This window comes from Mustela nivalis, assembly GCF_964662115.1.
Source record: "Mustela nivalis genome assembly, chromosome: 5".
Lineage (NCBI taxonomy): Eukaryota > Metazoa > Chordata > Mammalia > Carnivora > Mustelidae > Mustela > Mustela nivalis.
In genome coordinates this window covers 110,285,465-110,304,115 of record NC_139024.1, presented here as the reverse complement: position 1 = coordinate 110,304,115, position 18,651 = coordinate 110,285,465, and the positions used below count along the sequence as shown (strand labels likewise).

The following is an 18,651-nucleotide window of genomic DNA, read 5'->3' as shown; positions in this document are numbered from 1 at the left end:
GGGAGAGAGAACCTCAAACAGACTCCATGCTCAGTGCAGATCCTCATGCAGGCTCGTTCTCATGAGACGAAACCAAGAATCAAATGCTTAACCCACTGAGCCACCCAGGTGTCCCTGCTCCTTGTTTCAATAAATATTTGTTTCACTGTTTGCTCCTTTGTTCTCTTTCTCCTTGCACATTAACTTTTTGTTTCAATGTCACATCAACAGTAATATCTTAAAGACATTTTAAGTGGCAGTTAAACTCAGTAGTGGTAGCAAGAATGCATGTAACTCAAATAGAGAAGTAGCTATAATGTAACCAGCTGTGACCAAATTTGTGACCATGCAGGTAATGACTGCAATGAGGACTTCTTTGTAGCCGATGATTATAAAGATGCATCCAGTGTTAAATGTGAGAAAATATATAGGTGTCTTGGAGTCAATGAATAATTGAAGGAGAATTTTTTTTTTAAGATTTTATTTATTTATTTGACTGGCGGGGAGGGGGGGAATACAAGGAGGGAGAAGGGGAGCGGGGAATGAGAGAGGGAGAAGCAGTCTTCCCACCAAGCAGGGAGCCCCATGGGCTCAATCCCAGGACCCTGGGATCATGACCTGAGCCGAAGTCCGAAGCCTAACGACTGAGCGGCCGAGGCACCCCTAAAGGAGAAATCTTAATTGAGTATGTGTAATGAATTGTTTCATTAGTCATAAGCTCATACATATCCTTGAATAATAGGTATAACAAATATATGCTAGACATTTATGCAGTGTATAAGTAGTACTTGATGTTGTACCTTTACAGTAATCCAAGGATCACAGGTTGGAAATTATTATTCTAGATATTAGAGAGTTACATAGGGAAAAGGTGCTGTTCTAAACTGGGCAGTGTAAGAAGGTATTAGAAATGTTGGGACACCTGGGTGGGTCATTATGGTAAGCATCTGGCTTCAGCTCAGGTCATGATCCCAGGGTCCTGGGATAGAGCCCCACATTGGACTCCTTACTCAGTGGAGAGCCTGCTTGTTCCTCTGCCTGCTATTCCCCCCATGTTTGTGCTCTCTGACAAATAAATAAAATATTTAAAAAAATTATCTTAAAAATGTTTGTAGTCTGTATGTATTCTTTCAAATATTTATGTATATTCATTCAAACATTTTAGGTTTTAATACATAAGGTGATTTATTTTTGGAACTTGAACAAATAAAATTGGAGGCAATTATAACCAACCTAGAAGCATTTTGAAGGATGTATTATCTTTAGCCTTGTTAATTTTTTGATAATTCACTAGAGGGCAGTAGTAAGCAATAAAAATTTTGTTTCTGAAAAGGATGGCTTTTTTATTCAATTTTTTTTTTTCAAAGAAGTCTGAGGCTAAATTCAGAAGATTATTATTTAAAGACCTCGGGTTATAATGATTAAATGTGTTATGTAATGTTTTATGTTAGTTTTATCATAATCTAAATATTACAGTTAAATTTCCTGTTAATCCTAAAAACTTAAACACGCAGTCTAAAAAAAAAAAAGCTAAAGGGTACATAATTCAAAACAATGACAGCTTTCTTTTACTGTTCTTTTTAGACTTAAAAGTTCACAAGAAGATATGTATTCTGGTCCCATATTACCACAAGGTGTTACCAAGGATATGTCTTTATTTCCTAAGATTTTTATATTATTTCAGAATTAAGTTCAGCTCTTCTAATAAATAAATAAATTTCATGTAAGGAAAGATTAAGATTTCTTTTTTAAAACAATTTTTGGTTTATTATTATTAGGAGAAAAAGAAGGAGAAAAAATAATTAAGACCTAGTTTTTATATTCCAAATAGTTTACTGCATTTGTTACTAGTCTGGCTGAGGAATCTGTGTTTTTAAGAATTTTCTGAGTGATTCTGATTAGCCAAGTTTGTCAGATCTAGCGATGAAGCAAATGTGCAGACCAATACAGTGTTTGTACTATAATTGAGTTATAAGCAAGGCACATTTACAAGTCAAGACATATTTCTCAGACGTGGTGTAATTAAGTTTAGACACTGAAATTTGCTGAAGAAATAGGGTTGAGAAGTTAGGCATTCTAGTTGAAGGCACTACATGTACTAAAGTGTGGAAACTGGACAAAGCCAGAAGTAGTATAAAACCAGAGGGTTTTAAGAACATTGAACAATTTAGAGGTGTGAGACATGAGATGAGGTTGGTAGGGGTCAGGTTTTGAAGGTTTTGTATGCCAGGATTAGATAATTGCAGTCTGTTCATAAGACCCGTAATTCTACCTCTCACAGAGAAAATAACAAAACAACTCTTGAACAACCTTACCTAAAATTCTGATACACTAAAAACTTAGATGTACAACATAGAACTGCACTGGTTGAAGTAGTAGCAGATCCCTGTGTGGCTACCTGTCTTCTTATCTCCTGTAGTGGCCTTAAAGTCATCTATCCCAAATCTAGGATGTCTCCCAGGGTACTTTAAAAAACTATTCTAGTTAGTCCTGGAGATCTTAATGGATGTTAATTACAGGAGTGACATAATCTAACGTGGGCACTAAAGATTACTTTGGAAACAGTGTAGAAGATGGATTTATAGAAAGTGAGAGCAGCAGACCAGGAAGAATTTAGATGACCTTGTGTTTGACAGTAGACTCTAAATAAGGGCCACATTATTGATATTGACTAGAGCAAAAGATTCCTTGGGAAATAATATTGAACACTGAGGTTCTCTAGGTTCTCTACTTAAGGACCAAATCCATCTAAATAAGCATTGGGGTAAAATAAGGTGGTTGGGGGTGTTTGAGAGGACAGGGGATTTATTTGGATATAAACTGTGGTTAGCAAAATATTTTTGCTTTGGAATTCGGTTTAACACAACATAGGTGTGTTAATATCATATATGACTGTGGATGATTGGTAAATAATTATTATGTAAATACTGCTTATTTATCAGAGTCTTCAAGTTTTATGTTTTTCTTTTTCAATGTTTTAGAAAGTTATGGAACTACTAGAAGAAACAAATAGGTCAAATGATAATTGTGTTAGGAAAGCTCGGTAAGGAAAGGTTAGAAGAGCTGTGGGATACTTTGGCTCCCATAGGCTTTTTTACGTTTTCAGTGTTTTAAGGCTATGATATTTTGTATTCTTTCCTTTTTATACTTTACCAAGGTCATTACAAGCATAAAGTGATAAGAACTGATTAATTACAAGAAAATTACTCTGTCTATTAAATTTTCTTCTAATATGAAACAGAATCTTTTCTATTTTTTCAGCAGGGGAGGCGGGAAGGAGGGAAGATGATGGGGAAATCATGAGAACATTAACTTAGGTTTTAATAATATGTAAAATACAAGATTTTAAGGTATTTCTTCATTAGAAAATAAAAGGATTTGAATATTGGGTAATAAGTTCATAATTAATTATCTAGTTATATTGTGCCATAAACAGTTGATATTATGTGATAGAACTAATTGATTTCTGGGATTTCTTTTTGGTCATGTTCTTTGCTCATATTCTTCCTTAATTAAAAAACAAAACAGGAGCCACTGGGTGGCTCAGTGGGTTAAAGCCTCTGCCTTCGGCTCAGGCTCAGCATCCTGGGATCGAGCCCCACATTGGGCTGTCTGCTCCGCAGGGAGCCTGCTTCCTCTTCTCTCTCTCTCTGCCTGCCTCTCTGCCTGCTTGTGATCTCTGTCTGTCAAATAAATAAATAAATAAAATCTTTAAAAAAAAAAAATAATAAAATAAAAAATAAACAAAACAAAAAAAAGCCACGGAGGGAGTTTCAAAATAGTGGCATAAGAAGACTCTGAACTCACCTTCTCCCATGGACACAATAAACTTACAGCTATACCTGGAATAAATTTTCTCTGAAAACCACCTGAGAACTTGAAGAACAGCACCTCCACGACAAAATACAAAAGAGACAAATCAAGTAGTGTAGGCAAGTCAAAGACATGGCCTCACCCCCAACCCCATCCCAGGTGACCCCATAATCAGGAAGTATCCCATAATAAGGAACTTTCTTTGAGGAGTAAGGAGATTGTGCCCCTCATCAGGCATCTTGACTATAGGGGCTAGCACTGGAAAGATGACCCCCCACAAACATCTGGTTTTGAAAATCAATGGGGAGTTAAGAGAGGGAGAATCATAGAAAGATAGGTAACAGAGATACTGCTGTGGCTTGTATACAAACCTGCTCTCCCTGAGATCAGCACAAAAGCCACAAATTGAAAAGTTCCTACCCTGTAAATGAGGGAGAACCACTAACTAATTTTAAGGAGGCTGTGGCAAAGGCAGGGACCTATAGATGCTTTGTCTGGTGATAGAAGCATTGGTAGAGTCCATTTTTGGAATGTCATTCTAACTTGCTGGTGACAGCAGATGAGTGCCATATCTAGTGCTCTCCCTCTAATATGCAAGCACTAGAGGACATATTCTGCCCACTTAAAACTTAACCTGGCTGGCAAGCACCCACGCCACACAGCACCCCAGCTACAAAGGGCCAGGCTCATGTTCTGAGCCCTATTCTCCTTACTCAGCGATTGGGCTGCAAATGGGCCAGATGAGCACCCTGATCCCTACTTCTCCTATGTAGCAACCAAGCTGCAATGAGTCCAGGTGGCTGCACTAAACCCTGCCCAGCCTATGCACAGAACCAAATTGTAACTGGTCTGGGAAAGTGCACTGAACCCCACCCTCACTGTGCAGCACCCAAGCCCCAAACCAGTTGGTCCAGTGACCTGAGTCCCACCTTCCCTGTGCCACATATGGGATACAACTTGGTTGGTAAGCGCCAGAGTCGCGTCCTTCCCTAGCAGCAGGTAAGCTGTAATTAGCTTCCAGGGACACCCTAAGCCCCACCTAATCAGCATAGAGACTGAGCCATAACTGTGATGGGCAAGCAGCTACGCCACTCTACCTGCACAGTGTCTGAGCCACAGCTGGGCAGGGTGAATGCCCTGAGCCCCGACCTCTCCGTACAATAGTACTGGCTGTATCACAACTGGTGGGCACATGTAGCCCATAGAGTGGTTGCCCATATGAAGTGTCTGGCTCTGATGGACAAGGGAGATAGCTCTAATGGCCTACATGAACCAGCTGTTAAACAAGACCACCCCTTCAAGACTGAGGGAGGTAGCAATTTCACTTAATATACAGAGAGGCAGAATGAGGAGATCAAAGAATACGTTCCAAACCAAAAAATAAGGCAAATCTCCATGAAAAAACTTTAATGAAAGGGAGATAGCAACCTACCTGATAAAGAATTCAAGTAATAGTCATGAAGATACTTAGCAATGTTGGTGGGAGAGTGGATGAACACAAGAACCTTGGCAGAGCCAGAGAAAATACAAGAAAGTATCAAATAGAAATTATAACAGAACTGAAAAAATACAGTAGAGGGATTCAGTAGCAGAAATGGTAAAACAGGAGCATGAAGGCAAAGCTTGAAGACAAAGTAATGGGAGACATCTAGACAGAGAAGCAAAATGAAAAGAATTAAAAGTGAGGACAACTTAAGGGACCTCAGGAACTACATCAAGTGGAGTAACAATAAAAGTTCTCAGAGGGGATAAAAGAGGGAAAGGGCTAGAAAAATTATTTGAAGAAATAATGGCTGAAAACTTACATAATCTGGAGAAGAAAACACATCCAGGTTCTGGAAGCCCTGGGAGTTCCAAACAAGATGAGCTCAACAAGAAACAATCTCAGACACATTGTAATTAAAATGGTAAAAGGTAAGCATAAAGAGAGGATCTTAAAAACAGCAAGAGAAAAGCAACATATTACATACAGGGGAAACTCTAATGCCATCAGCAGATTTTTTAGCAGAAACTTTATAGGCCAGACAAGGGAGTGGCATAACTAACATTTATTTATGAAGCATAACATATTTAAAGAGCTGAAAGGGAAAAACTGCCACCCAAGAATTTTCTACCTGGCAAGATTATCATTTAGAATTGAAGGAGAGGTAATAGTTTCCCCATATAAGCAAAAGCTGAGGGAATTCATTGCCCCTAAAGTATGAAGGGTTAAAGACAAGATAGTAAAATTAAAAATATAATTAGGCGCCTGGGTGGCTCAGTTAGTTGACTCTTGATTTGAGCTTATGTCATAAGATTGAACCCTACATTGGGCTCTGTGCTCAGTGGGCATATGCTTGAGATTCTCTGTCTCCTTCTTCCTCTGCTCCTCCCCTTAAACACGTGCACATGCATGCTTTTTTTCTAAAATATCTATATAATCAGTGAAGGGATACATAAAATAAGATGTAAAATATGTTTTCAAAAATACAGAATGTGGATAGGGGAAGTAAATCTGTAAAGCTTTGGGATGTATTCCAAATTAACTTGCTTTCAACTTAAAAGAGATTTTATTTACATGAGATATTCTATATGAACCACACATTAACCACAAAAAAAAACTTGTAGGAAATCTACAAAAGGAAAAGAGAAAGGAAACTAAACACTAAATAAAACAAGTCTAACCACAGGGAAGAGGGAAGAAAGGAACAAAGAGAAACCACAAAATTAGAAAACAATTAGCAAAATAATACATACCTGTCAATTTTTATTTTTTAAAGATTTACATATTTATTTGAGATAGAGTGAGAGAGAGCTAGAGTGGGGAGGAGGGGTAGAAGCAGAGGGAGAAGCAGGCTCTCTGTAGGGAGCTTGATGCAAGACTCAGTTCCCCCCCAAGATCATGACCTGAGCTGAAGGCAGATGCTTAACCAACTGAGCCATCTAAGTGCCCTCAATAATTGCTTTAAATGGACTAAGTTCTCCAATCAAAAGATGTAGGTGATTGAATGGATTTAAAAAAAAAAAAAACAAAAAAACAGGATCTTTCTACATGCTGCTTGTAAGAGATTTACTTCAAATGTAACGACCCACACAGATTGAAAATGAAGGGATGGAAAAAAGATATACCATGGAAACGGAAAGAAAGCTGGGGTAATAACACTTCTATCCGACAAAATAGACTTTAACAAAACCAAGATGATAAGAAAAACAAAGAAGGGCATTACATATTAATAAAGGTCTCAGTCTAGAGGATATAGCATTTTAATTGTTTATGTACCCAATTTGGGGTACCTAAATATAAATGGTAGATAGTAACAGAAATAATAGGAGAAATAGCAATATAGTAATAGTAGTGGATTTTAATACTCTCTTGGATCAATGAATTGGCCATCCAGACAAAATCAATAAGGAAACATTGGCTTTAAGTGTCATTTTAGACTAGATGGACTTTGATACGTGTAGAACATTCTATCCTAAAACAGCAATATACACATTCTTTTCAAATACGCATGTCTAGGATAGTTCATATGTTATGCCATAAAACAAGTTTCAGTAAATTTAAGAAGATTGAAATCATATCAAGTATCTTTCCAACCTCAATGCTATGAAACTATAAATCAGTTACATCTTAGAAGAAAACTGGGTTGGGTGGACAGTAACACGTGGGGCACCTGGGTCGCTCACTTGTTAAGCATCTGCCTTCCGCTCAGGTCATGATCCCAGAGTCCTGGGATCGAGCCTCGCATCAGGCCCCCTGGTTGGTGGGAAGCCTTCTTCTCCTACTCCCTGTACTTCTGTCTCTCTCTGTCAAATAAATAAACAAACAAACAGTAATATGTGGAAGCTAAACAACATGTTGTTAAACAACCAGTGGGTCAGCAAGGGAATCAAAGAGGAAATCTAAAAGTACCTTGAGACAAATGAAAATGAAACACAACATTCCAAAATCTCTAGGATGCAGCAAAAGCAGGTTTAAGAGGCAAGTTCATAACAATCAAGCCTACCTCAAGCAACAAGAAAAATGTGACATTAACAATGTACATAAAAGAATTAGAGAAGAACAAACAACCCCAGAGTTAGTAGAGGGAAATAAAGAATAAAGATCAGAGTAGAAATAAATAGGAACAAAAAACAACAGAGAAGATCAATGAAACAAAGAGCTGGTTCTTTGAAATGATAAACAAAATTGACAGACCTTTAGCCAGACTCATAAAAAAATAAAATAAGTCATCTGAAATGAAAAAACCCAAATAAAATCAAATCTGAAATGAAAAAGAAGTTACAACTGGTAACATTAAAAGGATCATAAAATACTATAAATAATTATATGCCAACAAATTAGTCAACCTTGAAGAGTCGGATAAATTTCTAGAAACAATTTTCTAAAATTGACCATGAAGAATATAAAATCTGAAGATGAAACTGAGTCATCTACCAAAAACTCCAAGAAATAAAAGGCGAGATGTAGATGGCTTCACACATATATTTTACCACAATTTAAAGAAGAGTTAATATCTTATCTGCCTGAAACTATTACAAAAAATTGAAGAGGAGGGAACACTTCCAAACTCATTTTATGAGGCCAGCATTACCCTATTAACAAAACCAGACAAAGACACTGCAGAAAAAACTATAGGCAAATACCCTGATGAACACAGATACTAAAATTCTCAAGAAACCAAAGCAATACATGAAAAGGATCGTACACCATCACCAAGTGAGATTTATTTCAGGGATATAAAGATGGTTTAACATTTGCAAATCAATCAATGTGATACACTTCACTAACAAAATATATGATGAAAATCATATGATCATCTCAATAGATGCAGACAAACTGTTGACATAATTCAATGTTTGTTTATGATAAAAACTCTCAACAAAATGGGTATAAACGGAACATTCCTTAACATAGTGAAGGCTGTGTATGACATTAATGAAGCCCGTATATGACAGACCCACAGCTGACATCACATTCAATGGTAAAAAGCTGAAAGTTTTTTTTCTAAGATTAGGAACAAGACAAGAATGCACACTCGTGCCATCTTAATTTAACATAATATTGGAAGTCCTAGTGACTGCTGGCAGGCAAGGAAAAGAAAAGGCCTCCAAACTGAAAAGAAGTAAAACTTTCACTATTTGTCGATGACATGATACTATATGGAGTAAATCCTAAAGACCATCAAAAAACTACTGGAACTACTAAATGAATTCAGTGAAGTTGGGGGATATAAAATTAATATACAGAAATCTGTTGCATTTCTATTCACTAATAACAAAGTAGCAGAGAGATTAAGAATCCCATCTACAGATGTATCAAAAAGGACAAAATACCTAGGAATAAATTTAACCAAGGAGGTGAAAGATCTATACCCTGAGGAAAGAAATTGAAGGCAACCCTCAAAATGGAAAGATAAACCGTGCTCATGGATTGGAAGAATGAATATTGTTAAAGTGTTCATATACTCAAAGCAATCTACAGAATCTGTGTAATCCCTCTCAATATGCCAACGGCATTTTTCACAAAACTAGAACAAATAATCCTAAAATTTTGGTGAAGCCCCAAAGAGCCAAAGCAATCTTGAGAAAGAAGAACAAAGCTGGAGGAATCATGCTGCCTGATTTCAAATTATACTACAGAGCTGCATTAATGAAAATAGTATGGTACCACAAAACAGACACCCGAATCAACAGAATAGAATAGAAATCCTGGAAATAAACCCACATTTATATGGCCAATTAATCTACATGAAAGGAGGCAAAAACAGGTGATGGGCAAAAGGCAGCCTTTTAAAATAATGGTGGTGTGAAAACTGGACAACTGCATGAGAAAGAATGAAATTGAGCCACTTTGTTAAATCATATACAAAAATAAGCTCTAAATGGATTAAAGACTTGAATATTATCTGAAGCCATAATAAATATCCTTGAAGAAAATATAGGTAGTAAGCTTTTTGACATTGCTCTTAGCAGTATTTTTTGGGGATCTGTCTCTTCAGGCAAGGGCAACAATAGCATAAATAAATAGGACTATACACAGTGAAGGAACTCATCAACAAAAGGAAAAGGCAACTTACTGAATGGAGGAAGATACCTACAAATGATATGTCCAGTATGGAGTTGGTACCCAAAATATAGGAAGAACTCATAAAACTCTAGCAAAAAAAAAAAAAAAAAAAATCCCAACCTGATTTAAAAATGGGGACTGAATAGATATTTTTCTAAGAAGACATTTGAATGGCTAACAGGCACATGAAAAGATGCAACATCACTAATTATCAGGGAAATGCAAATCGAAACTGCAATGAGGTATTACTTTACCCTTGTTGGAATGGCTAACATCGAAAAGACAAGAAATAACACATTTGATGAAGATAAAAGAGAACCCTCATCCACTGTTGGTGGGAATACAAATTGGTGCATCCACTGTAGAAAATAGTATGGAGGTTCCTCAAAAAATTAAAAATAGAAATACCATGTGATCCAGCATTTCTGCTGCTGGGTATTTAATAGATGAAAACAAAAACACTAATTTGAAAAGATGTATGTACCACTCTGTTCATTGCAACATTATTTACAATAGGCAAGGCATGGAAGCAATCTATGTGTCCAGCAGGTGAATGGATAAAGAAGATGTGATGTGCATGTGTGAACAACATGGGGTTTGGGGTGCTGATCTTCCCAAATGTGTGAAAATCTGCATATGATTTTTGACTCTACCCAAACTTAACTATTAATAGGCTGTTGTTGACCAGAAGCCTTACTGATAGCATAGTCGATTAACACATATTTTGTATGTTATATGTGTTATATACTGTATTCCTAAAATAAAATAGGAAAAACAAGGTCATTAAAATCATAAGGGAAATACATTTGTAGTACTATATTGTATTTATGAAGAATCCATGTGTAAGTGGACCCTTGTAGTTCCAACCCAAGTTATTCAAGGGTCAACTATAATTAAAATTGTCACTGCAGTTTTTTCGGAGTTGACATCTAAGTTGCAGAGGTGTTGAGAGAAAATATTCAGGATTACCCAGGATATTTTGAAGTTTTGGGGTTAAGACCAAGAAATTGTGTTTATTACTTCTGCCTACATTTGTTGTCTTGAACTCAATTTCATGAGCTTACTTAACTTCAGGGAGACTGGCTAAAGTAGTTTGGCTGTGTGCTCAGGAGGAAAATTAAAAAGATTTAAATATATAATGTGTCTGCTTTAGAGCCTCTTGCTGCAGCCGGGAAGTGATAGTTGTCAGTTTTGTTTCTAAAGATTTAAATGATTTAGAGTAACGGTTATGTGGCAACTGCCATTATTAAGTGTTTTTAACAGTTACCATTAAAAGTCGTCATTTGGGGCTGGCTAATATGGAAAAAATATAAAATAATATGTTTATTCTTAATGCTAATCAATAGAAAATTACTTGTAGGAAAATATTTAAAATACTTAGCAAAATGATTAATTATACTTAAAACTTATAATAAATTGTGTATAGATAATTGGCATGCTAATTAAATAACATGCATTTATTAAAATGTGTTTTAGTGAGGGTTTATTATATATAGTTGGATAAAATTGTTTTTTCCATAGAAAATAGTTTTATAAAATGTTTTTACTAATTCACACTCTTTTAACCCCTCATTAATCTGGAGTTGCAGCTTATTACTTTGGTATTCTATTTACAGTAATTTTGCAACTTATCCTTTGAAGAATACATATTATCTCTTCTATGAATAGTTAGTATTACTCATGTCAGTTTATATAACTGAAAATGTGAAATAAACAAGAAAATTATGAGACAGTATATCATAATTCACTCCCAGGTACTTTGTTCTTCAGTGACAATAATCCTTCACAACTATACCCTTGGACTTCCTTTAAAGTTTAAAGGACATTTTCCCCTCAAAATTGTGTATAATATGTATAAAATAGTAGTAATGAAAACCATTTTTATTTTGTTCTTTTAGGCCTATGGTATGTCTGCATTACCTTTAAATCTAATAAAAGGCACTAGAAGTGCTGCTTACGAACGTTTAGAAAACACTGAAGACATTGAAGAAGTGGAGCAACACATTCAAACAATTAAATCAAAAGTGAGTTGTAATTTTATTGTAGTTGGAAAACATATAAGCACATTGTCTTTGCACTACTTTCTAATATGAATTAGACATTGCAACCCCATATTTTTGATGTTGTTTGAATTTTTTTGCAACATGTCGTTAGCAAAATATGACCATGGTTTTAAAATTTGTCTTCTGTGAAATGCAAGACACTAAAAATTTGAGAATTTCTATCAGTGTTCTAATAAGTAAAAGTGGAAGTTTTGCTCAGGTATGATCAAGACCTTGCTTATTCCCAGGTATATTGATTTCTTGTATAATACATCAGATTTTACTGTATCACTTATGTTCAAGTTTTATGTACTAGTGGAATAAGGTAAAAATTGCATGTAATCACTTGCCAATTGAGTGTACTTCTAAAAACACAAAGAAGTTTCTTCATCACCTTGAAGTAACAGATGAACATAATTTATAGAACGTATTTATAGAACATTTTTAAGTATGTATTAAACTGGCATATCCCGATACAGAAACAAGATGATAATTGCATACAAAAAAGAAGACTACATATGTACTGTCTCTCTTATGAACATAGTTTTAATATAAAGAAAAATATTATCAATTCAAACCTGTGGTGTAGTAAGAGAATATTTTATAATTATCAGATCTTTTTTATCCTAGACATTCAAGGATGATACATTAAAAAGTTTATTAAAGTAGTTTAATGTATTGAGAATAAATGAGAAATAAGCATTTGAATAGATGCTAAAGAATATTTAGTAAAAGTCAATTTGTAGTTATGATTTTTAAAAAAACCTTACCAAATTAGAAGAGAAGAGTGTACTTAGGAAAGGAAGCCTATAATGAACATCATACTTAAATGATGAATTAAACATTCCCATTGAAGTCAGACACAGGTCAGTGTGGTCAGTATCATTGTTGCTCATTAGCATATTCCTGGAGGTCTTTGTCAGATAAAGAGTGCAGGTATAAACATTGGAGAGAGAGAGAGGGAAAGGGAAATATCTTTTATTATTCACAGATAGCATATACTAAGAAAATATGAAAGAATGAACTTATAAATTAATAGAACTAATAAGAGTTCATCAAAGTGCCTGGATATAAACATATAGAAATCATTAGCTAGTTAAAAGATGTAATAGAAAATGGTCTCATTTACAATAGCTGCAAACTGTAAAATAATAAGAAATGTCAGAATCATCCTGGTAGAAATTATAAAAGTTATTGAAATACGTAATAGAAGACTGAAATATATGGAGAACTTCATCCGTTCCTGATTGGGAAGATTGAGTAATACAGAGATGATAGTTTTTCTAAAGTTTAGGTGGAAATTTATAAAAGACAAAATATGAAATTTTCGTAGACCCCCCACCATATAGTAAAACAATCCTGAATTCAAATCAAATACAAAATTTACAAGACATTAGGAGAAAGTGGAAGTAAAATTTTATCTTGGTGTATAGAAGATCTTTCTGAACAAGCCACAAAAAGCCCCAAATGCTAATTGAGATATTGGTGAGTTTTACATTTTTGAGTTCTAAAATTTATGTACTCAAAAGCACCACCAAAAGGAAGTCTATAATATAGGAGGATATTGCAATATGGATAAGTATAAAGAACATCTTCAAATCAGTAAGAAAAAAGGACAAGCAATACATAGAAATAATGAACAAAAGACCCAAATAGAGTTTACTGAAGGAAAAATTAAACTCTCCAGTGAAAATGTAAAAGGATGCTTCAGCTCTTCAGCAGTAAGTAGGTTTGCCAAGCATCCCAGTTTGCCTGGAATTTGAGGGGATTTTCCAGAATGTGGAATTTGGAGTACAGAGACCCTGATGGTTGGTCCCTCTGTAATCAGAGATAATAATCAGAGATATGCTAATTAGAGAACTCAGTATTGCTTTTAACTTTTAGAAGTCTTTAAAGTATTTATCTTTGTCAGGTGTTATTTGGGGATAGATATACTGCTTGTGGGAATGTAAAATATACAGCTTTTTAAAGAAAATAATATGATATGTGCCTATACACAAAAACACATCCCTTTTTAATAAAGTTTAATTAAAGTTTAATAAAGTTTAATTAATAAAGTTTACTCCCATTTAATAAAGTTAAAGTTTAAAAGCAGTTGATGTCTAGGAACGTCTCCTACTCAAGCATGTATATATACTTATATCTGGGTGAAAAAGGATGTTCATGCACATTGTTAATGCTCCCAAAAAAGAAAACAATCTAAGTTTTCAAAAATAAGGTATTTATTAATATATCATGGTATAATGTGGTATGCAGTGATGAAAAAAAATGAGCTGGATTTATATATATAGACTAAAGAATATATCTTTATGGAATTAAAGCGGACTCCGTTAAAATTCTAACCCTCCTTATTATGCATATAATTATCTGTGGAGCTTTTTTTCCTCATTTAATAAATGGAAATAATATTACTACCAACTTCAAAGTTTTATTCTGAAGATTTGGGGAGAATAAATGTTAAATAACAGAAGATTAGGGAGAATACATGTTTAAGAACAGATCAGTTTTAGGTGTAAGAAATGTGCTCAAGAAATGTTAGCTATTATGTACAACAAAAACTCATATTAGCATATATGCATGCATGCAAATACGGAGAAAATGTGTAGAAGGGTATTGTATTGCTTAATGGTGGTAACAGTAGAAAAGGGCATTGTGAAGGGAAGCTTTCACATTTTACTTTTTTTTAAACAAAGGGCATGTATTCATATGCTTTGTAACTACCCTCCTCCCCCATGAAATAATTAGTTAACTGCTGGTTTTCTATCCTGGTGTTTGTTTCTCTGAACCTAAATTCTTCTTCTGTTGTTTTGGTCAGTAGGCAAAGCAGAGTGGGCCTCTACCCCTTACTCCACTGAAATATTCACCAAATAGATAACTTGGGTTTATTTTTAGTGGACCCTTAATATACTGATTTTTTCCTGAAATAGTGAAAGCTAGTTGTTAAGTAAAGCTACCTCTAGTATCCTTTGGATACTAGAATGGCATTTCTGAGAAGAATTGTATGTTTAGGAAACAAGGTACTGTTTTTTTCTCATGCCACACACTTGAAGTATTATTGCCCGGATCTGTCTTCTAGAAGGGAATGTTTGTTTTATTCTTTGTCCTTCCCAAAATACCTTTCTCTGAGGTGCCTTTTGGGAAAAAGTTTGAATAGTACCCATTGTACTTTACTTAAAGAAGTGAAGATAATTAAATATAGTCTAGTGTATGCAAAGTATGGTCTCTGGAGCGGTAGCACCAGCATCTCCTAGGGCTTTGGTAGAAATACACATATTAGGCCCCACCCAAGACCAACTAAATTTTATTTTATTTTTATTTTTATTTTTATTTTTATTTTTATTTTTTTAAAAGCATGAGACTTTTTTTTTTTTTTTTAAGATTTTATTTATTTGTCAGAGAGAGAGCGCGAGCGAAAGTGAGCACAGGCAGACAGAGTGGAAGGCAGAGGCAGAGGGAGAAGCAGGCTCCCTGCAAAGCAAGGAGCCCGATGTGGGACTCGATCCCAGGACGCTGGGATCATGACCTGAGCCAAAGGCAGCTGCTTAACCAACTGAGCCACCCAGGCGTCCCAAATTTTATTTATAGGATCTAGAAATCTGTGTTTAACAAACTTTTCAGGTAATTGTTATGCATGATAAAGTTTGAGAGGGAATTATCTTAAGGTATGAAGACAACAGCTAGTTCCAGAAGAGCATGGGAGTGCCATTATGTAAAGAGATCATTATAACTGTATAAATCTCTTTATTAAATGATATTTTTGAATATTGTCTTCATTATATCTATGATTTCAGATGAGGCTGCACTGGCATATGCTAGAGAGCGATTTTGTTGACTCTCTCTTAAAAACGTGTTTAAACTTGAATAGGGATATTAACATTTTAATATCTGATGTCTTTACTTTTTTTTTTTTTTTTTAAGATTTGAGAGAGAGAGAGAGCAAGTGCAAGCATGAGTTAGGGGAGGAGCAGAGGGAGAAGGAAAGGGAGAAGCAGATTCCCCGCTGAGTAGGGAACCCAATGCAGGAATCCATCCCAGGACCCCAGGATCATGACCACTTGCTCAACCAGCTGAGCCACTGAGGTGCCCCTGATGTCTTTACATTTTAAAAATGTAGTTCTATAAATATTTTTCTGTTGCTTCCAATAAATGCAAAGAAATTTACATTTCACCTTTTTTTGTATTTAGCAATTGTCATATTATTGTAATTTATTATTGTATCTGATTGAAGACACTTGGGGACAGTGTAGTTACAGTGGGAAAGTGTTATCTTTTAACCACCATGGGATGGTTACTTCTTGTGGTTACAGTAAGCATCACATAAAAATAGATGGATGAAAGTTACCTTATCAGTAGGTTGGCCAAAGAAAATGTGACTTATTTGCAAAAATACTAGGAGAATAAGAAAGTGACAGTTCTTAGCAATTGTTATAAATATCTCTGCATAGCACATACTAGTATTACATCTCTCTGCTGTTATCTGAATCAGAGGCTGACCAAAGGGAGATAAGGGGTAGAACCAAATATATTAAGATAAAGGATAGAAGAGGAGCTTGGAGGTGAGAAAGAATAATGGTGTAAATTGAATAAAGTACCCTGTTAAAAGGCATTTTTAAAGATATTTATTTTCTTTCCACATAACTTTACTATATAGTTGGAAAACAGGAATCAAGAAGTTCATTAGTAAATGTACACACATCGACATTTTGATGCTGATCTTGTTTCAGAGATGTGTATTCTCACAAAGATGATGTCATTTTTTTTTTTCCAGTTTGTAAATTTGCCTAAGGCATATCCAACCTAAAAAAGGTTTTGTTGCATGATTTGCTAAATCTGATGGGTACTTTACTAAGACCTTAACTGTAAAAAACTGTTATATTTTCTTCTGTTATTTACAGAGCAAAGATGGTCGACCTTTGCCAGCAAGGGATAAACGCGCCTTAAAACAATTTGAAGAAAGGTTACGAACACTTAGGAAAAGAGAGAGGCACTTAGAATACATTGAAAACAGCTGGTGGACAAAATTTTGTGGTGCTCTGCGTCCCCTAAAGGTAAATGGAGTTTTAAAGAAATTATGTTGTCACTCTTTTCCCAAGTTTATATAGACCTTTTAGAGTAATTGAGTTCTCTTTGTGTGGCATTACAGTGTAGTACTTGTGAGCATGAATTTTGGATGTAAAGTGATTTTGAATCATAGTTCTGTCATTTAGTAGTTCTGGCCAGTTACACACCTCTCTGAGCTTCATTCATTTACTCATGTGTACAGCAAGTGTTATAACAGAGGTGCTGGGAAATTTGAATTAAAATAAAAGTAATGTGGTATGTTGCTAACACATTTTGCAGGTTGGGACTCTCCATAAATACAAGAACAGGGATCCATATTAGAACTCAGGAACCCTAACTGAAAGTAAAAGAATTTGCTTCATTGTTAGATGGTATGTTTCTGAAAATATGTAGAAAGGTATTTTTTAGGACGGAAAACCATTAATTAATCCTTCCTTCCTCCCTTCCCTTCCTTTCTTTCCTTCTTTTACATCTTTTCTTTTTTGAAACTATCATTTGCTAGCCTTGAATTCTTCAGACAGTGGTACATAAACTCAAGTACCTACATTGAACTAAGGGCATAATAATACAACCCCAAGTCTAAAAAGTAGCTAGAACTTCTGGCCACAGACTTCTGTATTGTCTATTCTGTATCTGGCATTTTAAACACCAAGCTTTGTGTATAATAGTATGCAAGTTGTAATTTAGACAGTGTGATGAATAGACTGGTTTAAGGAAAGTTAGGCAAGATGAAGCTGTAAAGTGGGTTTTGGCTAAGTTTAAAAAAATGTTTGAGACAGCCCTATGAAAGGGTTGAGTTCTGCTTTGTCTTCCTCTTGAAATTAGAATGGAAGTAAGGAAATGCATTGACTGCTCACCTTAAAAAGCTGCTTTTTGAAAGAGTTCTTAAAAGATATATTGTAATCCATTAGATCTATTGTGTATTAATTTTTAAATCTTCTGTTAGAATCAGTTTTTATTAAAAACTCACTACTTTTTTGTGGGGTGATTGTCTTTATAATACCAAAAGTATGATGAAACCCTCCTCCGCTGTTTTTTGTTGTTGTTGTTGTTGTTTTAATCTCCTCAACCATATCTTAATTCTCTATTTTTTTTAATGGCCTTTTTTTTTTTTTAAGATTTTATTCATTTATTTGAGAGAGAGAAAAATCACAAGTAGGAAGAGAGGCAGGCGGGGGGTGGGGGAAGCAGGTTCCCTGCTGAGCAGAGAGCCCGATGAGGGGCTCGATCCCAGGACCCTGAGATCATGACCTGAGTCGAAGGCAGAGGCTTAACCCACTGAGCCACCCAGGCGCACCTATATGGCCTTTTTAATAAATATTTATAACCTGGTCTAACATTAGCTGCCTTGATTTAAACATGCCTGTCCTATTTCACGGAACCTATTTTTAGAGGGGTTTTTAAATCAACTTATTAAGTATGCAGACTGATTTTGCCAAATACAGATGTGTAGATATGGAAGATCACATTACTCTAAAAAGCTACTTGATGTCTTCACCTGTCCCACTGAACTCAAACCCCAGATAGCTATTGATGTCCTTCCGTCATTGTGGTTTAGTTTTACGTTTTTATAATTTCATGTAAATGAAATCATAGAGTGTAGTATAATCTTTTTTCTGCCTTTTTTGGTGCAACAAAATATTTTTTGAGTTTTGTCTGTGTTGCGTGTTTTCTTTCAGTAATTCATTCTGTTTTACTGCTGGATAG

At 35.1% G+C, this 18,651-nt stretch overlaps 1 protein-coding gene across 2 annotated transcripts in view; it reads left to right on the top strand.

Annotated features, from left to right (window-relative positions):
• Positions 1–18,651, top strand: part of LMBRD1 (LMBR1 domain containing 1) — a 132,588-nt gene that overhangs the window by 55,523 nt on the left and 58,414 nt on the right. For both annotated transcript variants that reach the window (XM_082731793.1, XM_082731794.1), the window contains 2 exons: positions 11,740–11,865; positions 16,779–16,931. In XM_082731793.1, the coding sequence (XP_082587919.1) occupies positions 11,740–11,865; positions 16,779–16,931 (279 nt within the window). The remainder of the gene's footprint in view (positions 1–11,739; positions 11,866–16,778; positions 16,932–18,651) is intronic.